Consider the following 19,846-nt stretch of genomic DNA (forward strand, 5'->3'; position numbering starts at 1 on the left):
GAGTTGTAGTACATTTTCAGTTCTATGTAAAATATTGGAAGCTGTAAACCTCCAAGATGAATTATTATTTGGCACTTGTGTTTTTGTTTAGGTGTAAGGATCTAGACCAAAATCAAAACTTTAATTTTTCAGTGAATTTTTTTTATAAAAATCTAAATGAGAAATACAAGAGCCTTTCCTCAGTTAGGTACATTGAATTTTAATAAGAAACATTGACAGCATTTTTAAAATTTTCATACTTGCTACTTTTTTGTGTTTACTGTTGAATGATAATTATAATAATCGTAGTATTTTGTTAAGTGCTTACTGTCTGCCAGATAAGATTTAAGATAAGCAGTCTGACCTGCTTATCGGACTGATGCAGATAGTCACTATTTAAGGGCTTTGATGCTGAGCCTACTCCATGGAATAATTTGGCTATTGTTGAAAACTCCATTTTACCTTAAAAAAATTAAACTAATGTACTTTGTAAAACACAGGTTTGTGAACACACTCTGTGCCTTCAAAGACAAAGCATTTCATTCCGTTTTCCATACTGTAAAATCATTTCCTGCATTTAAATTGACCTGAGATGCTAAGGGAAATGACATTTAGGAAATGACATTTTAACCTCAGTGAGCTGGATTTTCAGTATCATTTTTTAGCACAAGTTGAAAAAAGAAACCTGTTGATATGAGTTTGAATTGTCCCAGGTCCATTCAGTAAAAACGCAGAAGTAATTGGCTTTTGCATACTGAATGGACAGTAAACAAATTTAAAATTAGTATTTTTAAGATCACTGCTTCAGATGCACAATGACTTTTAAGCAACTTAGATGTAGCAATATAAATTTAGGCGTTGCTGGTGATTGTATGTTATTAGTTTTTCATAAGACAGCTGTTGAAGCTGTGATTATTTATTAAATCTTGTCTTTCCAGTATTTTTTCTAAAGTTTCCCAAGATTATTTAGGAAACATCCAATGAAAAATGCAGTTCTTGCACTGCATTTTAAAAGTACTCACCTCTAGAAAGTCAATTTCTAACTTGTCACCAAACATTCTTATTTCCATACTTCAGAAAACATAATTTTGGGTTTTAGACCACGTCCTCAGAACATCCTGTTGTTTAGAGCTGCCACAGTGGTTCCATTGTGCAAACTATAAAATACTTTAGATAACTTGAATTACCCCTACCTCACCCATTCACCAATTTAGCCACACACTTGACTTCATACAATTTCCGACCTCATCAATTCTGACATTCCACTGGCTGACATAAACCTCCTGACCTGCCTTCCCCCAACCCACTGCCTGCAAATATATCATGTTTCCCCATCGAGATCTCCAGTCTTTTGATGCCTTCCAGTTTTCTAGTCATCTTGCCTCCATCTGGTCCTCATACCCAACCTATCCTCTTGAGACACAAATCCACACCCTCAAGCCTCTCAAATGAATTCAATTCCCTTGCTCCCCTTTCTTTTTGCTGATTTTGTACTACCAGCCTGCAGTCATGGTTCATCTCCACAGTGTGCTTCCTCTGTTCTTGTGCACGAACTGCAGGACACTGCTGGAGGAATGCCAGACATGAAGACAATCTCCTCCTTCTCAATGTCAACCTCACTTGACCTCTGCCCTCTCATCCACCTGACAACAGTAATTCTCCATCCTTATTGGCCACCATATTTGTAGTCCTGTTTCAGACTTTTAACTCCTCAAACCCCTATCCTTCCACACCCCCTATTTCTTGTCCTTAATGAACCGCCCATGTTCTTTGAGAAGCAGAATGGAGTTGTGGATAGAGCATGGGGCTGGGAGTCATCTGTAAAATGGGGATGAAGACTGTCAACCCCACATGGGGCAGGGACTGTGTCCAACTTGATTTGCTTTTATCCACCCCAGTGATTAGCTCTTTCTCAATAGCTCTTTCTCCATTGCTTTTGAACCTGCCCATGTAATTCTTTATTCTAAAAAAGCCCTCCCTTGACTGCAGGGCTTCCTCCAGCCCTCCCCATCTCCCTTCCACCATTCCTCTTCAAACTCCTTGAGGTGTTTATACTCATCCCCTCCACTTTTTCTTCTCCAAATTTCTCCTCGACTCCCTGCAATCTGGCTTATTCCCCTTTATTCCCTGGAAATGGCCCCCTTTAAGGTCACCAGTGACCTCCTTTTTGCCAAATCCAAAGGCCTCTACTCCATCCTAGTCTTCCTCAACCTCTCACCTGCCTTCAACACCTTGGATCACACCTTCCTTCTTGAAATGTTACTTAACCTTGGTTTCACTGACTGTTCCCATGGTTCTCCTATCCCTCTGGCCTTAATACTGCCCTCTCCACTGAACTCAACTCCCTCACTCCCCTGCCCCTCTTCCAGTCTCGTCCCACTAACCCACAACCCTGGATCAACTCCCCAGAATGTTTCCTCTGCCACTGTAAGAGCTGCGGGGCACTGTTTTCAGAAAGCCAGACACCTGGCATACTACATCCTTCCAAAATTAGTCCACACCTGCTTTACTTCTTCTCTCCGTGGCAACAAAACTTCTCCGTCCTTATTGATACCTGCTGCCCACACTGGCCCTTCTGGATGTTTAACTGCCTTCTCAAACCTCCTGTCCCCCTTCTCCCCTCCCCGCCGTCTCTTTCCCCAAATGACCTGACCACATACTTTATTGATAAAATTGAAAAAGTCAGGCATGATCTCCCTAAACTCTCTCTGCTGCTCTCCAGTGCTTCCCTTGTCTTCTCCCAGTTTGACTGTCCCAGTATTTCCAGCAGTTTCTCAAGAGATCTCTTGGTTTTTCTCAAAACCCACCTTCTCCACCTGTGTTGCTGACCTTATAATAATAATAATAATTATGGTATTAGTTAAGCGCTTACTATATGCCAAGCACTGTTCTAAGCGCTGGGGTAGATGCAAGGTAATCAGGTTGTCCCAAATGGAGTTCATAATCTTAATCCTCATTTTGCAGATGAGGTAACTGAGCCCCAGAGAAATGAAGGGACTTGCCCAAGGTCGCAGCAGACAAGTGGCGGAGCTGGGTTTAGAACTCGTGACCTTCTGACTCCCAGGCCCATGCTCTATCCACTACATCATGCTGCTTTTAATACCTTATCCCTTCATACTTTTTTGAAACACTTGTCCCCTCCCTTCTCTCCCTGACTGCCATCTTAAGCATTCACTTTCCAATGTCTTCTTCCCCTCTGCTTTTGAACATGTTCATGTATGCCCTAATCTAAAAAAAAAGCCCAGCCTCAGCTCCACGGCTCTCTCCAGTTATCATCCCATCTCCTTCCTACCATTGCTGTCCAAGGTCCTTTAGAGAATTGTCTACACCCACTATCTCCACTGTCTCTCTTCCAGATCTCTCCATGACCCCTTCCAATCTAGTTTCCACCTCCTCCATTCAACAAAAGCTACTCACTAAAGTGACCATTGACCTTTTTCTAAATCTGATGGCCTCTACTCCATCCTAATCCTTTCAGACCTCTCAGCTGCCTTGGACCCTGTGGACCACCCTATTCGCCTTGAAACATTACCCCGCCTTGGTTTCTCTGATACTGTCTTTTGGATCTCTTATCTCTGACTGCTCCTTCTCAGTCTCTTTTGTGAGTTCCTCCTCTGCCTCCCACTCTCTAACAGTGGGAGTCCCTTAAGGTTCAGTTCCGGGAGCCATTCTTCTCTCCATCTATGCACCCATTCCCTGGGAGAACTCAGTCATTCCGGTGGCTTCAACTACTATCTAGGTGGTTGATTCTCAAATTCACCTCTGTAGTGCTGGCCTCTCTCCTTCTTCGCAGTCACACATTTTCTCCTGCCTTCAGAATATTTCTACCTGGAAGTCTTGCCAACACTTCAAATTAAATATGTCATCATCATCATCAGTGACATTTACTGAGTACTTTCATTCATTCAATAGTATTTATTGAGCACTTACTATGTGCAGAACCTGTACTAAGTGCTTGGAATGTACAATTCGGCAACACATAGAGACAATCTCTGCCCATTGACAGGCTTACAGTCTAATTGGGGGAGACAGATGGACAAAAATGAGACAACTTATTCACGATAAATAGAATCAAGGGGATGTACACCTCATTAACAAAATAAATAGGATAATAAAAATATATACAAATGAGCGTAGTGCTGAGGGGAGGGGAAGGGAGAGGGGGAGGAGAAGAGGGGAAGGGGGGAAAGGGGGCTTAGCTGAGGGGAGGTGAAGGGGGAGCAGAGAGGGAGCAGAGGGAAAAGGGGTAGCTCAGTCTGGGAAGGCCTCTTGGAGGAGGTGAGCTCTCAGGGCTTTGAAGAGGGGAAGAGAGTTAGGCGGAGGTGAGGAGGGAGGGCATTCCAAGGAGTACTTACTATTTGCAGAGCACTGTATTAAGCACTTGGGAGAGTAAAATACAAGAGGGCATTGTACTAAGTACTTGGAAGAATACAGTATAACAGAGTTGGTAGACAAGTTCCCTGCCCACAATGAGCTTATAGTCTAGATGGGGAGACAGATATTAATATAAATAAATTGTGGAAATGCATCTAAGTGCTGTGGGGCTAAAGGAGGCATGAGTAAAGGGAGCAAAGTCAATGATCTGCACATAGTAAGCGCTCAATAAATACGATTGAGTGAATGAATGAAGTGCAAGGGTGATGCAGAAGGGAATAGGAGAATAGAAATAGCCAGGGAAGGCCACTTAGGGGAGACATGACTTCAATAAAGCTCTGAAGGCGGGGAGAGTAATTGAATGAAGAGGAAGGGTATTCCAAGTCAGAGGCAGGATATGGATGAGAGGTCGTTGGCCAGGTAGATGAGATAGAGTAGGGTGAGTAGGTTGACGTTAGAATAATAATAATAATTATAATGTCGGTATTTGTTAAGCGCTTACTATGTGCAGAGCACCGTTCTAAGCGCTGGGGTAGACACAGGGGAATCAGGTTGTCCCACATGGGGCTCACAGTCTTAATCCCCATTTTACAGATGAGGTCACTGAGGCACAGAGAAGTGAAGTGACTTGCCCACAGTCACACAGCTGCCAAGTGGCAGAGCTGGGATTCGAACCCATGACCTCGGACTCCAAAGCCCGTGCTCTTTCCACTGAGCCATGCTGCTTCTCCCACAGTGCCCCATGATCTTTGTACTCTATTTCACCCATCCATAATTTTTAATGTCAGTCAACTGTGTTTATTGAGTACTTGACTAAGTACGGAGCACTGTACTAAGCACCAGGTAGAGAACAATATAACAGTAAACAGACACATTCAGTGTCCACAATGAGCTTACTGTCTAGAGGGGAAAAGAGACATTTGATATATAATTTAATGTCTATCTCCCCTGTAGACTGTAGCTCCCTGTGGCCAGGGATTATGTCTACCTAGTCTGTTGTGTTGTACTAAGTGCTTAGGAAAGTACAACGCTCTATATTGATTGGTTTATTACCATTGATGAATATTTGCAGAAATCTTAGTATTACTTAACCTTTATTTTTATGACTCTATTCAACTGTTATTTTCTCTTATTGCATTTTCTATTATCTCAGTATAGAGAACCCACTGAATGCCTTTCAAATTTATAAAAAAAAATCACGTTCTTTTACATGGTGAATAATTACTATTTCATCATAATTCCCCAATCTTTACCTCAGTTGTTTTCCCCTGAGCCTATTTCTTTACATGACTTCCCACCTTTCCTTCTTCCTTCCTAACTGGCAGAGGACCTATAAATATGCAAATTCAGAGCATAGGAAAATACTTCAGCATTCCTACTTGTTATGCTCCTGTTTGTGCCCTCTGCATGTCATATCAGTCAGTCAATGACATTTGAGTGCCTAATTAGTGCAAATAAGTATAGTTGCATTTGGGAGAGTAGAATAGAAGTAAGATACACTCTCCCATCTTTCAAGGAGTTTATATTCTGGCAGAGGAAGACAAACTGGAAATGCGAGCAGGAAAATCTCCAATGATATAAGATTGGTAGATGAACCTGTCACGGTTGTTATTGTGATATTTGTTAAATACTTAGTATGTGTCAAACACTGTTCTAAACACTGGAATTAAATAGCTGAATAAATACATTGAATACACAAAGAAATATAATATGTTGGTATCTGTTAAGCGTTTACTATGTGCAGAGCACTGTTCTAAATATCTGTATACAGAGAAGTGCTGAGGAAATGCCTGCATGCTAAATTGATATGACTGGGTGTGAAGGTTTCCTGGAGTAGGTGGGGCTTAAGGAGAGCCTTAAATATGGGGAGCAATCTGGTCTGGTGGATTTGAAAGGGAAGAATGTGTCTGTTAGTTACACTGTTATACTGTACTCTTCACGCACTTAGTATAGTGCTGTGCACACAATAAATACCACTGAATGATTGGGAGGGAGTTTCAGGACAGATTAGCATCAAGGAATAGGAGGTGGGGGTGTCAGGCTTGAGATACAATGAGTTGAATTTCGGACAAGTGAATAGTGAGAGATGGGAAGTAGTGATTGAAGAGAGCTGCTATGTAAGGTTTGAAACCAAATGTAAGGAGCTTGATGTGGAGGGAGATGAGTAACCGTTGAGTGTTTTTGAGAGTGTTGAGAAGTGTGTTGCAGGATGTTTTAAGAAAATGATCCATTCTGCAGTATCACATACAGTAATAATAATTAATTATGGTATTTGTTAAGTGCTTACTATGTGCCAAGCACTGTTCTAAGCACTGAGGTAGATACAAGGTAATTGGGTTGTCCCATGTGGAGCTCATAGTCTATATCCCCATTTTATAGATGAGGTAACCGAGGCACAGAGGAGCTAAGCGGCTTGCCCAAGTTCACAAAGCAGACTAGTGGTGGAGCAGAGATTAGAACCCAAGTCCTCCTTCTACTAAGCCACACTTCATAGACAGGAGGCAGGGGAATGGGTGAGTAGGCAGATAGAATTGTTTAAGTAGAATATGAAAATACCATGGACCTGGTTGGCAGTTTGGGGGATGGGAAGGAAAGGGTTGATCTACAAAACGTTGTTGGCAGATTTCACAGTTGAAGCAACATGGCCTAGTGGATAGAGTATGGGGCTGGAAGTCAGAAGGGCCTGGGTTCGAATCCTGCCTCCACCACTAGTCTACTGTGTGACCTTGGGCAAGTCACTTATGAGCCTTTGTGTCTCAGTTGCCTCATCTGTAAAATGGGGATTAAGATCGTGAGCCCCATTTGGGACATGGACTGTGTCCAACCTGATTAACTTGTATCTACCCCAGTGCTTAGTACTGTGTCTGGATCATAAGTCGTCTGGGTCATAAGAAGTGCTTAGCAAATAGTATAAAAACAATTAATATGAGAGCTAGAGGACAATGAAGCAAGAAGAATCGCTCCAAAGTTACAGACTTCTGGGACAGGGTACATGGGGTGTTAGCAAAAGGAATGGGAATGCTAGAAGGAGGAATGGGCTTTGATAGTAAGATGAGAAGTTCAGTCTTAGACATGGAGAGTCTGACATGTTAGTGAATACAGATGGTGATCTGAAGGAAAAAGAAATGAGTGGATTTGGAAGTCATACATTCAGTCATATTTATTGAGCACTTACTGTGTGCGGAGCAGTGTACTAAGTGCTTGGGAGAGTACAATACAACAATACAGACGCATTCCCTACCCACAGTGAGCTTACAGTCTAGAGGGGGAGACAGACATTAATTTTAATAATATTAATGTTAATATTAATTAGACATTAATGAGTAACAGAAGACCCAGAACTGGACCTAGAGGGGCATACACAGTTATGGGGTGGGAGGCAGAGGACGAGCCCATGAAAGAGACCAAAAATGAATGGCCAGAGAGATAGGAGAACCAGGAGAGGACAGTCTCAGTGAAGCCGAGTTTGGATAATGTTTTCAGGAGAAGGAAGTGGTCGACAGTGTTGAAGGCAGCTGGGAGTACGAGGAGTATTAGGATGGAGAAGAGGCTGTTGGATTTGGCAAGAAGGAGATCATTAGTCACCTTTGAGAGAGTGGTTTCTGGAGTGGACGGAAGCCGGTTTGGAGTGGGTCAAGGAGAGAATTGGAGAAGAGGAACTTGAGACAGTGAATAAAGACAAGTTGCTCAGGGAGTTTGGAGAAAATAGGAGGGAGAAGGAGCGATAACTGGAGGGAGCTGTGAGGTCAAGGGAGGGGTCTTTTTTTTTTGTTAGGATAAAGGAGTCTTGGGCATGTTTGAAAGCATTGGGGAAGAAGCCATTGGAGAGTGAACAGTTGAAAATGGCAGTTGGGGAGGGAAGAAGGGAGGTAACAAGTGTTTTGATAAGTTGTGAAGTAATGGGGTCATATACATATGCGGAATGTGTAGATTTTGAGAGAAGGCAGGAGATCTCCTAGAGATACTGCTGGGAAAGATGGGAGAGTTGAAGAAGGGGCTGGAGTGGTGAGGGACTGATCTTCTTAGAGATGGTAGGTGAAGTCTTGTGAGTTGATTAGCTCTTCTTAGATTCACATTAGTTCACATTAGAATTTTCATTAGTCCACCATGCTCCATTCCTTCCAAATCCTCATAAAAGGACATCCAGAACAGAGCCTTGACAAGCACCTTCAGATAGGAAATGTAAGGTGGAAGAGGAACTAGTGAATGTAACTAAGATACTCATTGCTCTTCTTAACATAAATGCTAGATTCCTCACTGTGATCCTTTTCCTCCATTCACACATGTAATATTTTTTGAATTTTTGTACTTTGCTTGAACATACTTCATTTCATTTTATATACTATTAGAGACTATGTAGAGTAGTGGTATAGTAATACATTATTTGAACATATTAAACTGCAATTTATTTTATGTAGCAGTAAACATAAGATGAATTTGGAGTGTTTTGCTGCTTTCTTTTAGGATGTTCAATTAGGATATTACCCCTTAAATCAAAAAGTTGTCATCTAGGAATATATCACTCTTGCGGTTGGTCTGATTTTCATGGTCTCAAAAAGGACAGTTTCTCTTTAACCATTTTTAATGAAAGGGATTCCAGTAGAATGCAGTTACAAATATCATTGCTTTCCTTTCGTCCAGGTAAACCAAGTTAACAAAGCATGCCTTTTAAAAATAATTCTAATTTTAAGCAATTTATATTCTATTATTCATTTTAATCATTTTATTTTTATTTTAGACAGATCTCAGAACTATTGGCAAAAAATTCCTTCCAAGTGACATCAATGGAGGAAAGGTAGAAAAGGTACTAAAATTTGCCAACTTCTTATGCTTTCTTTCAGTTTATTGGTGCGGTGTCGATGAGGGGCATGTGTGTATGTGTGTATGTGCGTGTTTATAACATACTTTGTGACTTAATCTTATTTGTAGTGTGATATTCTTAAATAGATTTCAAAGTTGGTAAAGAAAGGATTTGACTTACAGAAGAAGTGTGGAATTGTTTCATGTTGGACCCAATCTCTGCTATTTTAAGAGAATTGGAATTTGATAAAATTCAATACATTATGCTGTATTGGAATATCATTGTGAAGAATGACATTTATTTTGACCACCCAGTCTTTTTTTTTTATGTACTTCTTGCTAGACTATATTCATTTTGCTTGAGTATGTTGTGGGGAAAGGAGATAGCATGACATTTTTCAGCAGTATTAGCTAGACTTTGTTGCCTAAATCAGAATAGGCTTATTGAAGTAAGATTTTAGTTTATAATTAAGTTGCCAGCAGTTTAGATTGGATTGTCACTTGCTGTTCACTTTGACTGTTATGACATTTCCTATCACTTCAGAGGAAGTGTAACCAGATTGGACTCTGGTGTTTCTGCAGCCACTGTGAGGTGGTTGGAGAAAAAATGAGAAGCAGCATGGCATAATGGCTAGAGAATGGGCCTGGGAGCCAGAGGTCATGGTTTCTAATCCCTGCTCCACCATTTGCCTGCTGTGTGACCTTGGGCAAGTCACTTCACTTCTCTGTGCCTCAGTTATCTCATCTGTAAAATGGAGATTGAAACTGTGAGTGCCACAGCCCAAAGGGACTGTGTCCAACCTGATTTGCTTGTATTCACCCCAGTGTTTACTACAGGCACTTAACGTCTCTGTGCCTCAGTTACCTCATCTGTAAAATGGGGATTAAAACTGTGAGCCCCGTGTGGGACAACCTGATTACCTTGTATATACCCTAGTGTTTAGAACAGTGCTTGGCATGTAATAAGCGCTTAACAAATACCATAATTATTATTGTTATTAAATAACTCCTGGCCCATGGTGGATCAGTTAGAATACATCCAAGGATGGGGTGAGGGGAGGGGTCTGGAACCTTGAGACTCGAATGGTTTTACTTTCCTGTGCCTATACTTTCTGAGCAGAACCTGAGACAAGAAAGACACTTAGGTTACTTTGCCTACAGTATCCTTTCTGAATAGTTCCAGCCCTGGAGGGTTTTTTTTGGGGGATGTTCATTCAATAGTATTTATTGAGCGCTTACTATGTGCAGAGCACTGTACTAAGCGCTTGGAATGAACAAGTCGGCAACAGAGACAGTCCCTGCCGTTTGACGGGCTTACAGTCTAATTGGGGGAGACGGACAGACGAGAACAATGGCAATAAATAGAGTCAAGGGGAAGAACATCTTGTAAAAACAAAGGCAACTAAATAGAATCAAGGTGATGTACAATTCATTAACAAAATAAATAGGGTAATGGAAATATATACAGTTGAGCGGACGAGTACAGTGCTGTGGGGATGGGAAGGGAGAGGTGGAGGAGCAGAGGGAAAGGGGGAAAAAGAGGGTTTAGCTGTGGAGAGGTAAAGGGGGGGTGGCAGAGGGAGTAGAGGGAAAAGAGGAGCTCAGTCTGGGAAGGCCTCTTGGAGGAGGTGAGTTTTAAGTAGGGTTTTGAAGAGGGAAAGAGAATCAGTTTGGCGGAGGTGAGGAGGGAGGGCGTTCCAGGACCGCAGAAGGACGTGGCCCAGGGGTCGACGGCGGGATAGGCGAGACCGAGGGATGGTGAGGTGGGCAGCAGAGGAGCGGAGCGTGCGGGGTGGGTGGTAGAAAGAGAGAAGGGAGGAGAGGTAGGAAGGGGCAAGGTGATGGAGAGCCTTGAAGCCTAGAGTGAGGAGTTTTTGTTTGGAGCGGAGGTTGATAGGCAACCACTGGAGTTGTTTAAGAAGGGGAGTGACATGCCCAGATCGTTTCTGCAGGAAGATGAGCCGGGCAGCGAAGTGAAGAATAGATTGGAGCGGGGCGAGAGAAGAGGAAGGGAGGTCAGAGAGAAGGCTGACACAGTAATCTAGCCGGGATATAACGAGAGCCTGTAGCAGTAAGGTAGCCGTTTGGGTGGAGAGGAAAGGGCGCATCTTGGCGATATTGTAGAGGTGAAACCGGCAGGTCTTGGTAACGGATAGGATGTGTGGGGTGAACGAGAGAGACGAGTCAAGGATGACACCGAGATTGCGGGCCTGAGAGACGGGAAGGATGGTCGTGCCATCCACGGTGATAGAGAAGTCTGGGAGAGGACCGGGTTTGGGAGGGAAGATGAGGAGCTCAGTCTTGCTCATGTTGAGTTTTAGGTGGCGGGCCGACATCCAGGTGGAGACGTCCTGGAGGCGGGAGGAGATGCGAGCCTGAAGGGAGGAGGAGAGGACAGGGGCGGAGATGTAGATCTGCGTGTCATCTGCGTAGAGATGGTAGTCAAAGCCGTTGAGAGTGAATGAGTTCACCGAGGGAGTGAGTGTAAATGGAGAACAGAAGAGGGCCAAGAACTGACCCTTGAGGAACTCCAACAGTTAAAGGATGGGAGGGGGAGGAGGCACCAGCGAAGGAGAATGACTGGCCAGAGAGGTAAGAGGAGAACCAGGAGAGGACGGAGTCCATGAAGCCAAGGTGAGATAAGGTATGGAGGAGGAGGGGATGGTCGATAGTGTCAAAGGCAACAGAGAGGTCAAGGAGGATTAGAATGGAGTAGGAGCCATTGGATTTGGCAAGAAGGAGGTCATGGGTGACCTTAGAGAGAGCAGTCTCAGTAGAGTGGAGGGGACGGAAGCCAGATTGGAGGGGGTCTAGGAGAGAATGGGAGTTAAGGAATTTTAAGCATCGATTGTAGACGACTCGTTCTTGGATTTTGGAAAGGAAGGGTAGTAGGGAGATAGGGCGATAACTGGAGGGGGAAGTGGGGTCAAAAGTGGGTTTTTTTAGGATGGGGGAGACGTGGGCATGTTTGAAGGCAGCGGGGAAGGAGCCATTGGAGATTGAGTGGTTAAAAATAGAAGTTAAGGAAGGGAGGAGGGCAGGGGCGATGGTTTTAATAAGGTGAGAGGGAATGGGGTCTGAGGCACAGGTGGAGGGGGTGGCACTTGCGAGGAGGGAGGAGATCTCCTCTGAGGATACTGCAGGGAAGGATGGGAAAGTAGGGGAGAGGGTTGGTGGGGGGGAGGGGAGAGGTGGAGGGGTGACTTTGGGGAGCTCAGACCTGATTGTGTTGATTTTCGTGAGGAAATAGGTGGCCAGATCATTGGGGGTGAGAGATGGGGGAGGGGGAGGAACAGGGGGCCTAAGGAGAGAGTTAAAGATCTGGAACAATCGGCAGGGGTGACGGGCATGGGTGTCGATGAGGGAGGAGAAGAAGTTTTGCCTGGCGGAGGAGAGGGCAGAGTTAAGGCAGGAAAGGATAAATTTGAAGTGTGTGAGGTCGGCTTGGTGCTTGGACTTTCGCCAGCAGCGCTCAGCAGCTCGAGCATAGGATGTTGTTGTTGTTGTTGTTTAAAGTGGTATATTTGTTAAGCACTTACTATGTGCCAGGCACTGTGCTAAGGGCAGTAGATACAAGATAATTAGGTTGGACACAGTCCTTGTCCATCTTGGGGCTAACCGTCTCAATTACCATTTTACATATGAGGTAACAGGCACAGAGAAGTTAAGCGATTTGCCCAAGGTCACCCAGCAGACAAGTGGCAGAGCCAGCATCAGACCCCATGTCCTCTGATTCCCAGGCCCATGCTCTTTCCATTAGGCCACACTCCTTCTCAAGTTTTCCAAGTAATTATCTTTCTCCTTTCCATTGCTTTGAATATTTTATCCCCAAGATGCATGAGAGTTTTTTGGGCATTTGGTGCTTACACTCACATCCCTAAGATGCAGCCAACTCAGCACTATAGTCGAAAGCCTCCTCTCCCTCCCAAGGAGAATAGTGCAGTTTTTTTTCCTAGGAGCCAATAAGTTAGTTACAAGCATTTTTGCTCTGCATACAGAAATACTTAAAGCATAATATGCAGACTGCCCCATATCTAGTACAGTGAGTTTCACCCCAATTGTAGCCACATCCATTTGTTTCATAGTAGACTGCCCTCAGCCTGGTGATTCTTTGGTTAGATTCCCCAGCTAAGGCGAGCTTCTCCAGTTTGGAGCGGAAAGGCAGAAAAACGGTGTCTGCTGGTTTGAACCCATTCACCTTCCCCCATCATTGAGTTCTTCTTTGGAATTGTCTAGGATCTAGCTGATGTCATCTTCAAGTGCCCAGGTGAGCCACCTTCCCACAAGTGACTGACAGGGAATGTAAATATACCTTTTGCTTTAGCCATTTGTGCACTATGACTTGCTTCAGGTGGCCAAAAGTTGCAGTGTTTTCTGGGGATGATCTAGGCTAGCCTCACAGTTTCCTGAAATGACAGTCATTCATTCATTTGTATTTATTGAGTGATTATGATAATACTGGTTATAATGGTAATGGTTAAGCACCTACTATGTGTCAAGCACTGTACCAAGTCCTGAGGTAGATGCAGGATGATCACATCTAGCATAGTCCCTGTCCTACGTGGGCTTCATGGTCTGTATAGAAGGGAGAATAGCTATTGATAAATGCAAAGCTAGTCTTCAGTGAGAAAATCTAAGGATAAAAGGAAAATAGAAAATATGCAAGAGTTAATATTCTTTCCTTTTTCAAAGTATACTTAATGCAGTGTTCTTTTCAACATCTCTGACGTTTTCCTCCAGTAACCCAACTCTTCTTCCCTAGCACTCTCAGAGTGGTCATGAATCCTTCCTCAGCAATATCCTGGTCCAGAGCCTGGACAGGGGGATCAGAATGCCTTGCATTAATGAGCAGAACTAAAAAAATGAGTTTGTGGTTTTACTTTGAGGTAAATTAGAATCTATCTTTGAAAACTCAAAGTGCAAATTCCTGCATTGCTTGTTTTAATGTGCCTGGCTCAGTAATGCTATAACTATGAAAATTAATTCCATTTTCTTCATTTATTCATCAATAAAGTACACATGTAAGACAGTTATGTTTGGCACAGATCAGTGGAATCATTTTCCTTTAAAAGGTTCTTAGTGCTGTAATTTTGGATGATGATAAAAGCTTAAAAACTAATTTCTAAATTAATTTAGTCTTCTATATTTTAAGAGATTTTGGGATTAAATTTCAAGATTAAGGCTATTTTTTCAGTCAGTGGGTACAGTGCCTGGCACCATAGCGCTTAACAAATGCCATTATTATTATTATTATTTATTGAGCACCAACTAAGCACCGCCCTCAAGGTGGTTGTCCTGTAATGGGAGAGGTATAAAGGTATGCTTTGTTGTGCTGCTTTCCTTTCAAAGATACCTACAGGTCCCTTTTCCATATCTATCCTGGAAAAGGATTCTCAGAAAACCATGGCACCTTCCATCCCTGCTTCCATTCCTGCCCAGTCTTTAGAATGTCCATCTCCACTTGTACTTTAAACACTCTTTTTCACCCACTGTCATCATAGTTTTCCTTCTCTTCTCCTCCACTTTATCATCATTGTTATTAACAGCAGCATTATTCAGCACCAATTGCTATAGTAGACACTTGAAACATTTGTTTTAAATAAATTCTGTGAAGATGGGCAAATCTTTTCTTATATTTTATTTAGTACAGTGCTCCAGAATCATTGATTGATTCAGGAAGTATGGATAGTTGAAAAAAATGATTGACTAGAAACCCCAAAGTTATTACAACACACCAGTTTTAAGGCCCAGATAATGTGCTTCACAAGAAAAAAATGAAATAGGTGACCGCACAACATACACTTGACCATCAGCTTTAAAGCACTCAATTAGCTCGCCCTTAATATCTTACCTCGCTGATTTCCTACTATAATCCAGCTCACACTCTTTGCTCCTTCATAGTCAACGTACTTATTGTATCTCAATTTCATCTATCTTGCTTCTGACGTTTTGTCCACATCCCCCCTTTGGCCTGAAATTCCCCCATTGTATATGACAGACCAGTACTCTCACCACCTTCTAAAGCTTTATTAAATCACATCTCCAGAGGTCTCTTCCATTTAAGTCCTCTTTTTCCCTACTCCCTCTCCCTTCTGCGTCACTAATGCACTTGAATATGCACCCTTTAATCACTTGATATTCACCACACTGTCAAGCCCACAGCAGTTATGTACATATCTGTAATTTATTTTAATTTCTGTCTCCACCTCAAGACTGTAAGCTCCTTGCGGGCAGGAACCTAATTTACTAACTCTGTTGTACTCTCCCAAGTACTTAGTACAGTGCTCTCTAGACAAAGTAAACGTTCAGTAGAAACCATTGATTGATAAATAAAAAAAATAGACAAATGAATAACAAATAAACACGTGAATGCCCAGTGCCTGATGGAGTAGCTTATTCAGGAAGATGGGGAGTTGTCAGGGAATGCTTCTTGGAGGAGGTGGCTTTATAGGAGGACTTTGAAGGTAGGAAAAGATTGGCCTAGGAGATTTGAGAAGAGAAAGCTCAATGTGGGCAGAGAATGTGTCTGTTTATTGTTGTATTGTACTCTTTCCAAGTGCTTAGTTCAGTACTCTGCATATAGTAAGCGCTCAGTTAAGAAGAAGAGTTCATTCTAATTAGGTGAACTGGTGAACTGGTGAAGAGGCATGTGAAGTGGATTATTAGTCAGTCAATCAGTGGAATTTATTGAGCTCTTACTGTATGCAGAAACTGCTTAAGTACTTGGGAGAGTACAATACAGCAGAGTTGGTAGACTTATTCCCTGCCCGCAAGGAGCTTGTAGTTTAGAGGTGGAGAGAGAGGAAAGTTACAAGCTAGTAGGGGTAAAAAAGGTTAACTAGGGAGGAGCTAAGTTTTTTGCTAAGGAAAAATATTAGAGAGATTATCATACCCGAGCTTTTCTTTGGCAGCAGATAAAGGAACTGGTCAATTATGAATACTGCCTAGAACATTTTAGAACAAATTGATAAGCCAAATCTAGACTTAGCACATCCAAAACAGAACACCTTTTTTCCCATCCACTCTCTGTCCTTTCCGTGATTTTTCCATCATTGAGGACATCACCACCATTCTCCCTATCCTACAATCCCAAAACCTTGTTTTTATCATAGACTCATCTCTCTGATTCAACTGACGTATTCAGTCTCTCACCAAATCCTGTTGATTCAACCTTCACAACTTTGCTAAAATCCACCCATTTCTCTCCATAGAACTGCTACCATGCTAATCCAAGCACTTCTATCCCGTCTTGATCACTGCCTCAGCCTCCTTGCTGACCTCAGTATATCTTGTCTCTCCTCACTGCAGCCTGCTGCCTGGATCATTTTTCTACAAAAATGTTCAGTCCATGTTTCCCCACTCCCCAGGAACCTCCAGTGTCTCCCCATCCATTTCAGCGTCTCCAGTGTCTCCCCATCCATTTCAGCGTCGAACAGAAACTCCTTACCTTTGGCTTTAAAGCACTCAAATCACCATGCCCCCTCTTACCTTATCTCACTAATTTCCTATTACAGCCCAACAGCTAGAGAGCACTGTACAAAGCACTTTGGGAGAGTACAACAGAATTAGTAAATTAGGTCCCTGGCCGCAAGAAGCTTACAGTCTTGAGGAGGTGACGAAATTAAAATACATATATGTACATAATTGCTGTGGGGTTGACGGTGTGGTGAATATCAAATGATTAAAGGGGGCAGATTCAAGTCCATTAGCGGTGCAGAAAGGAAAGGGAGTAAGATAAAAGAGGATTTAAATGGAAAAGACCTCTTGGAGATGTGATTTAATAAAGCTTAGAAGGTGGGGAGAGTGTTGGTCTGTCATATACGAAGGGGGAATTCCAGGCCAAAGGGGGGAGGTGGACAAAATGTCAGCAGCAAGATAGATGAAATCGAGATAAAATAAGTAGTAGGTTGGCTGTGAAGGAACAAAGAGTGTGAGCTGCATTATAGTAGGAAATCAGCAAGGTAAGATATTAGGGGCAAGCTAATTGAGTGCTTTAAAGCTGATGGTGAAGTGTATGTTGTTTGGTCACTTTTATTTCATTTTTTTCTTGTGAAGCACATTATGTGGGCCTTAAAACTGGTGTGTTGTAGTATCTTTGGGGTTTCTATTCAGTCATTTTTTTATCTACCCATACTTCATACACTGCAGCCCAGCATTGAAAAAAAGGTTCTATGTACATATTTTAATTTTATATGAGTAATGTACATTACGTATTAGATTCTCATGTCATAAGATCTGGAAAGGTTGTATGATAACAAAAATGAAGGTATTTCCAAATTCAACCACAAGATGGCTTCACTGCCTTAAAATTACAATTTAGTGGCCTCAAACCCCAGGTATATATTCTGTGAGTGAGTCAAACAGGGTATACTAACTCCAGTATATCATAGGTGTAAATACTTTAAGGACTTGAGCACGTTCTCACACTTCTAATTTGTTCCGTGTTCTAAGCAACTTTCTAAATTTTTAATAGAATGTGCTGAAAGAGTACATATCACCTTAGGACAAAATTTTCACAATATTGAACCTTTAATGTTAGAAATTTAAAATATTTATGTCTTGGCTTTTTCCTAGTTTCTGTCACTAAGTAGTAGATTTTTGTGCAGTTGCCCCACAGCACTTTTATAAATATTTGGGGGGGGGGTTAATTAGGTAGGGCAATTAGGGTAGAGGTTTTTTCAAAAGATATAGATGTAATGGACACGATTGTCTTAAACACATATTTTAGAGAAGCAACATGGCTTAGTGGAAAGAGCATGGACTTGAGAGTCAGAGGATGTGGGTTCTCATCCTGGTTCCTCTACTTGTCTGCTTTGTGACCTTGGGCAAGTCATTTAACTTCTCTGTGTCTGTTACCTCATCTGTTAAATGGGGATTAAGACTGTGGGCCCGATGCGGGACAGGGACTGTGTCCAACTCAATTTGCTTGTTTCCACCCAGGTCTTAGTACAGTGCCCGGCACATAGTAAGCGCTTTACAAATACCATAATTATTATTAAGTATTATGCAGTTGGGGAATTTGTCCTACTTACACAGAAATGCAAACTAGACAATTATGCCACCAAAAGAACCTTTAATTTGATTTTCATTTTTTAAAAAAACAAAAACCCTCAGAAACATTTGGATTCTCTTCTAAGCATAAAAATTCATTCATTTCATTTTTAATCATTCTATAGCACTTGTTGAATGGCTGGTATTTGTAGATCAGTGCTAGGAGCTTTGGAAAAGAAAAGCGAAAGATTCAGTCCCTTAAGGCTAATGTTCAAAAGAGAGAGGTAGACAGACATGTGTTAATCAGATAGAAGTGGCAGGGGAGATACTGTGTGTGTGTGTGTGTGTGTGTGTTTGTGTGTGTGTTTGTGTTTCTGTCTGTGTCTGAGAGAAACCTCCTTTGGTTACCCGTCTATCTCCACATCAGTCAGAAACTCTTCACCATCAGCCTTAAGGTTTTTAATCACCTCTCCCCATTCTGCCTAACCTCACTGATCTCTTACTACAACCTAGCCCACAAACTCTGCATCTCCAACTCCTACCTGCTCATGATACCTTTATCACATTTGTTTCATTTGTTTCACTGCTGACCCTTTACTCACACCCTTCCTTTGACCTGTATCTCCCTCCTTCTAACGACAGACTTCCTATCCGACAGACTGCCACTCTCACTGTATTCAAAGCCAAACTAAAACCGTATCGTCTCATGAGGACTTTCAGTCAAACATTCAATCAGTCAGTGGTATTTATTGAACACTTACTGTGTGCAGAGCACTGTACTAAGTGCTTGTGAGTAAAGTATAACAATGTTGCTCCCTTCTGCATCACCTTCCACATGCACTTGTGTCCAAACCCCCAAACCCCCAAGGTATTTTTGTACATATTTATTCTGTTGCTTCCTCTCTAATTTATTTTTTTCTCTGTCTTCCCCACTAGCTTAGAAGGTCCTTGAAGACAACGATGTGTCTAACAATCAATCAATTGACCATATTTATTGAGTGCCTATTGTGTGCAGAGCACTGTAGTAAGTGCTTGTGAGAGTACAGTCTTGCAGAGTTGGTAGACACCTTCTCTGCTCACAAGGCGCTTACAGTCTAGAGGGAAGACAGATAATATAAATTATGTATATATACATAAGTGCTGTGGGGCTGAGGGTGGTGTGAGTAAAGGGTACAAATCCAAATGCAGTAGTGACACAGAAGGGAGTGGGAGAAGAGGACATGAGGGCTTAGTTGGGGAAGGCCTCTTGGAGGAGTTATTTTAATAAAGCTTTGAAGGTGGGAAGAGTGATACTGTCGGATACTAAGCGCTAGGGTAGTTAAAGGATAATCAGGTTGCACAGTCCTCCCTTTTCCTCCCATTTTCAGCTTCTCACATGCATGCTCATTCAGCTGGACACACCCACATGTATTCATACTCGTACTCCGTCACATACATGCCTACATGTACTCATACTCGTCATCTGTCACATACATGCAAACAAGCAAGAGTGTGTATACACACACACACACACACACATGCAGATATACATACAGATATCTTCTAGACTGTGAGCCCATTGTTGGGTAGGGATTGTCTCTGTTGCCGAATTGAACTTCCCAAGTGCTTTATATAGTGCTCTGCATACAGTAAGCACTCAATAAATACTATTGAATGAATCAATGAATATGAAGGGAGAGGGAGTTCCAGGCCAGAGGCAGAA

General features: G+C 42.3%; 1 protein-coding gene across 3 annotated transcripts in view; it reads left to right on the forward strand.

Moving 5' to 3' along the window:
• The window catches only part of TDRD3 (tudor domain containing 3), a 207,916-nt gene that overhangs the window by 61,770 nt on the left and 126,300 nt on the right, over window positions 1–19,846 (forward strand). For all 3 annotated transcript variants that reach the window (XR_005659787.1, XM_029057160.2, XM_029057163.2), the window contains exon 3: window positions 9,092–9,157. Coding sequence is in view for 2 of the 3 variants with exons in the window: in XM_029057160.2 (XP_028912993.1) it covers window positions 9,092–9,157 (66 nt within the window). In the remaining variant the exon portion in view is untranslated. The remainder of the gene's footprint in view (window positions 1–9,091; window positions 9,158–19,846) is intronic.

The sequence above is a fragment of the Ornithorhynchus anatinus genome, chromosome 2 (genome assembly GCF_004115215.2).
Source record: "Ornithorhynchus anatinus isolate Pmale09 chromosome 2, mOrnAna1.pri.v4, whole genome shotgun sequence".
Classification (NCBI taxonomy): domain Eukaryota; kingdom Metazoa; phylum Chordata; class Mammalia; order Monotremata; family Ornithorhynchidae; genus Ornithorhynchus; species Ornithorhynchus anatinus.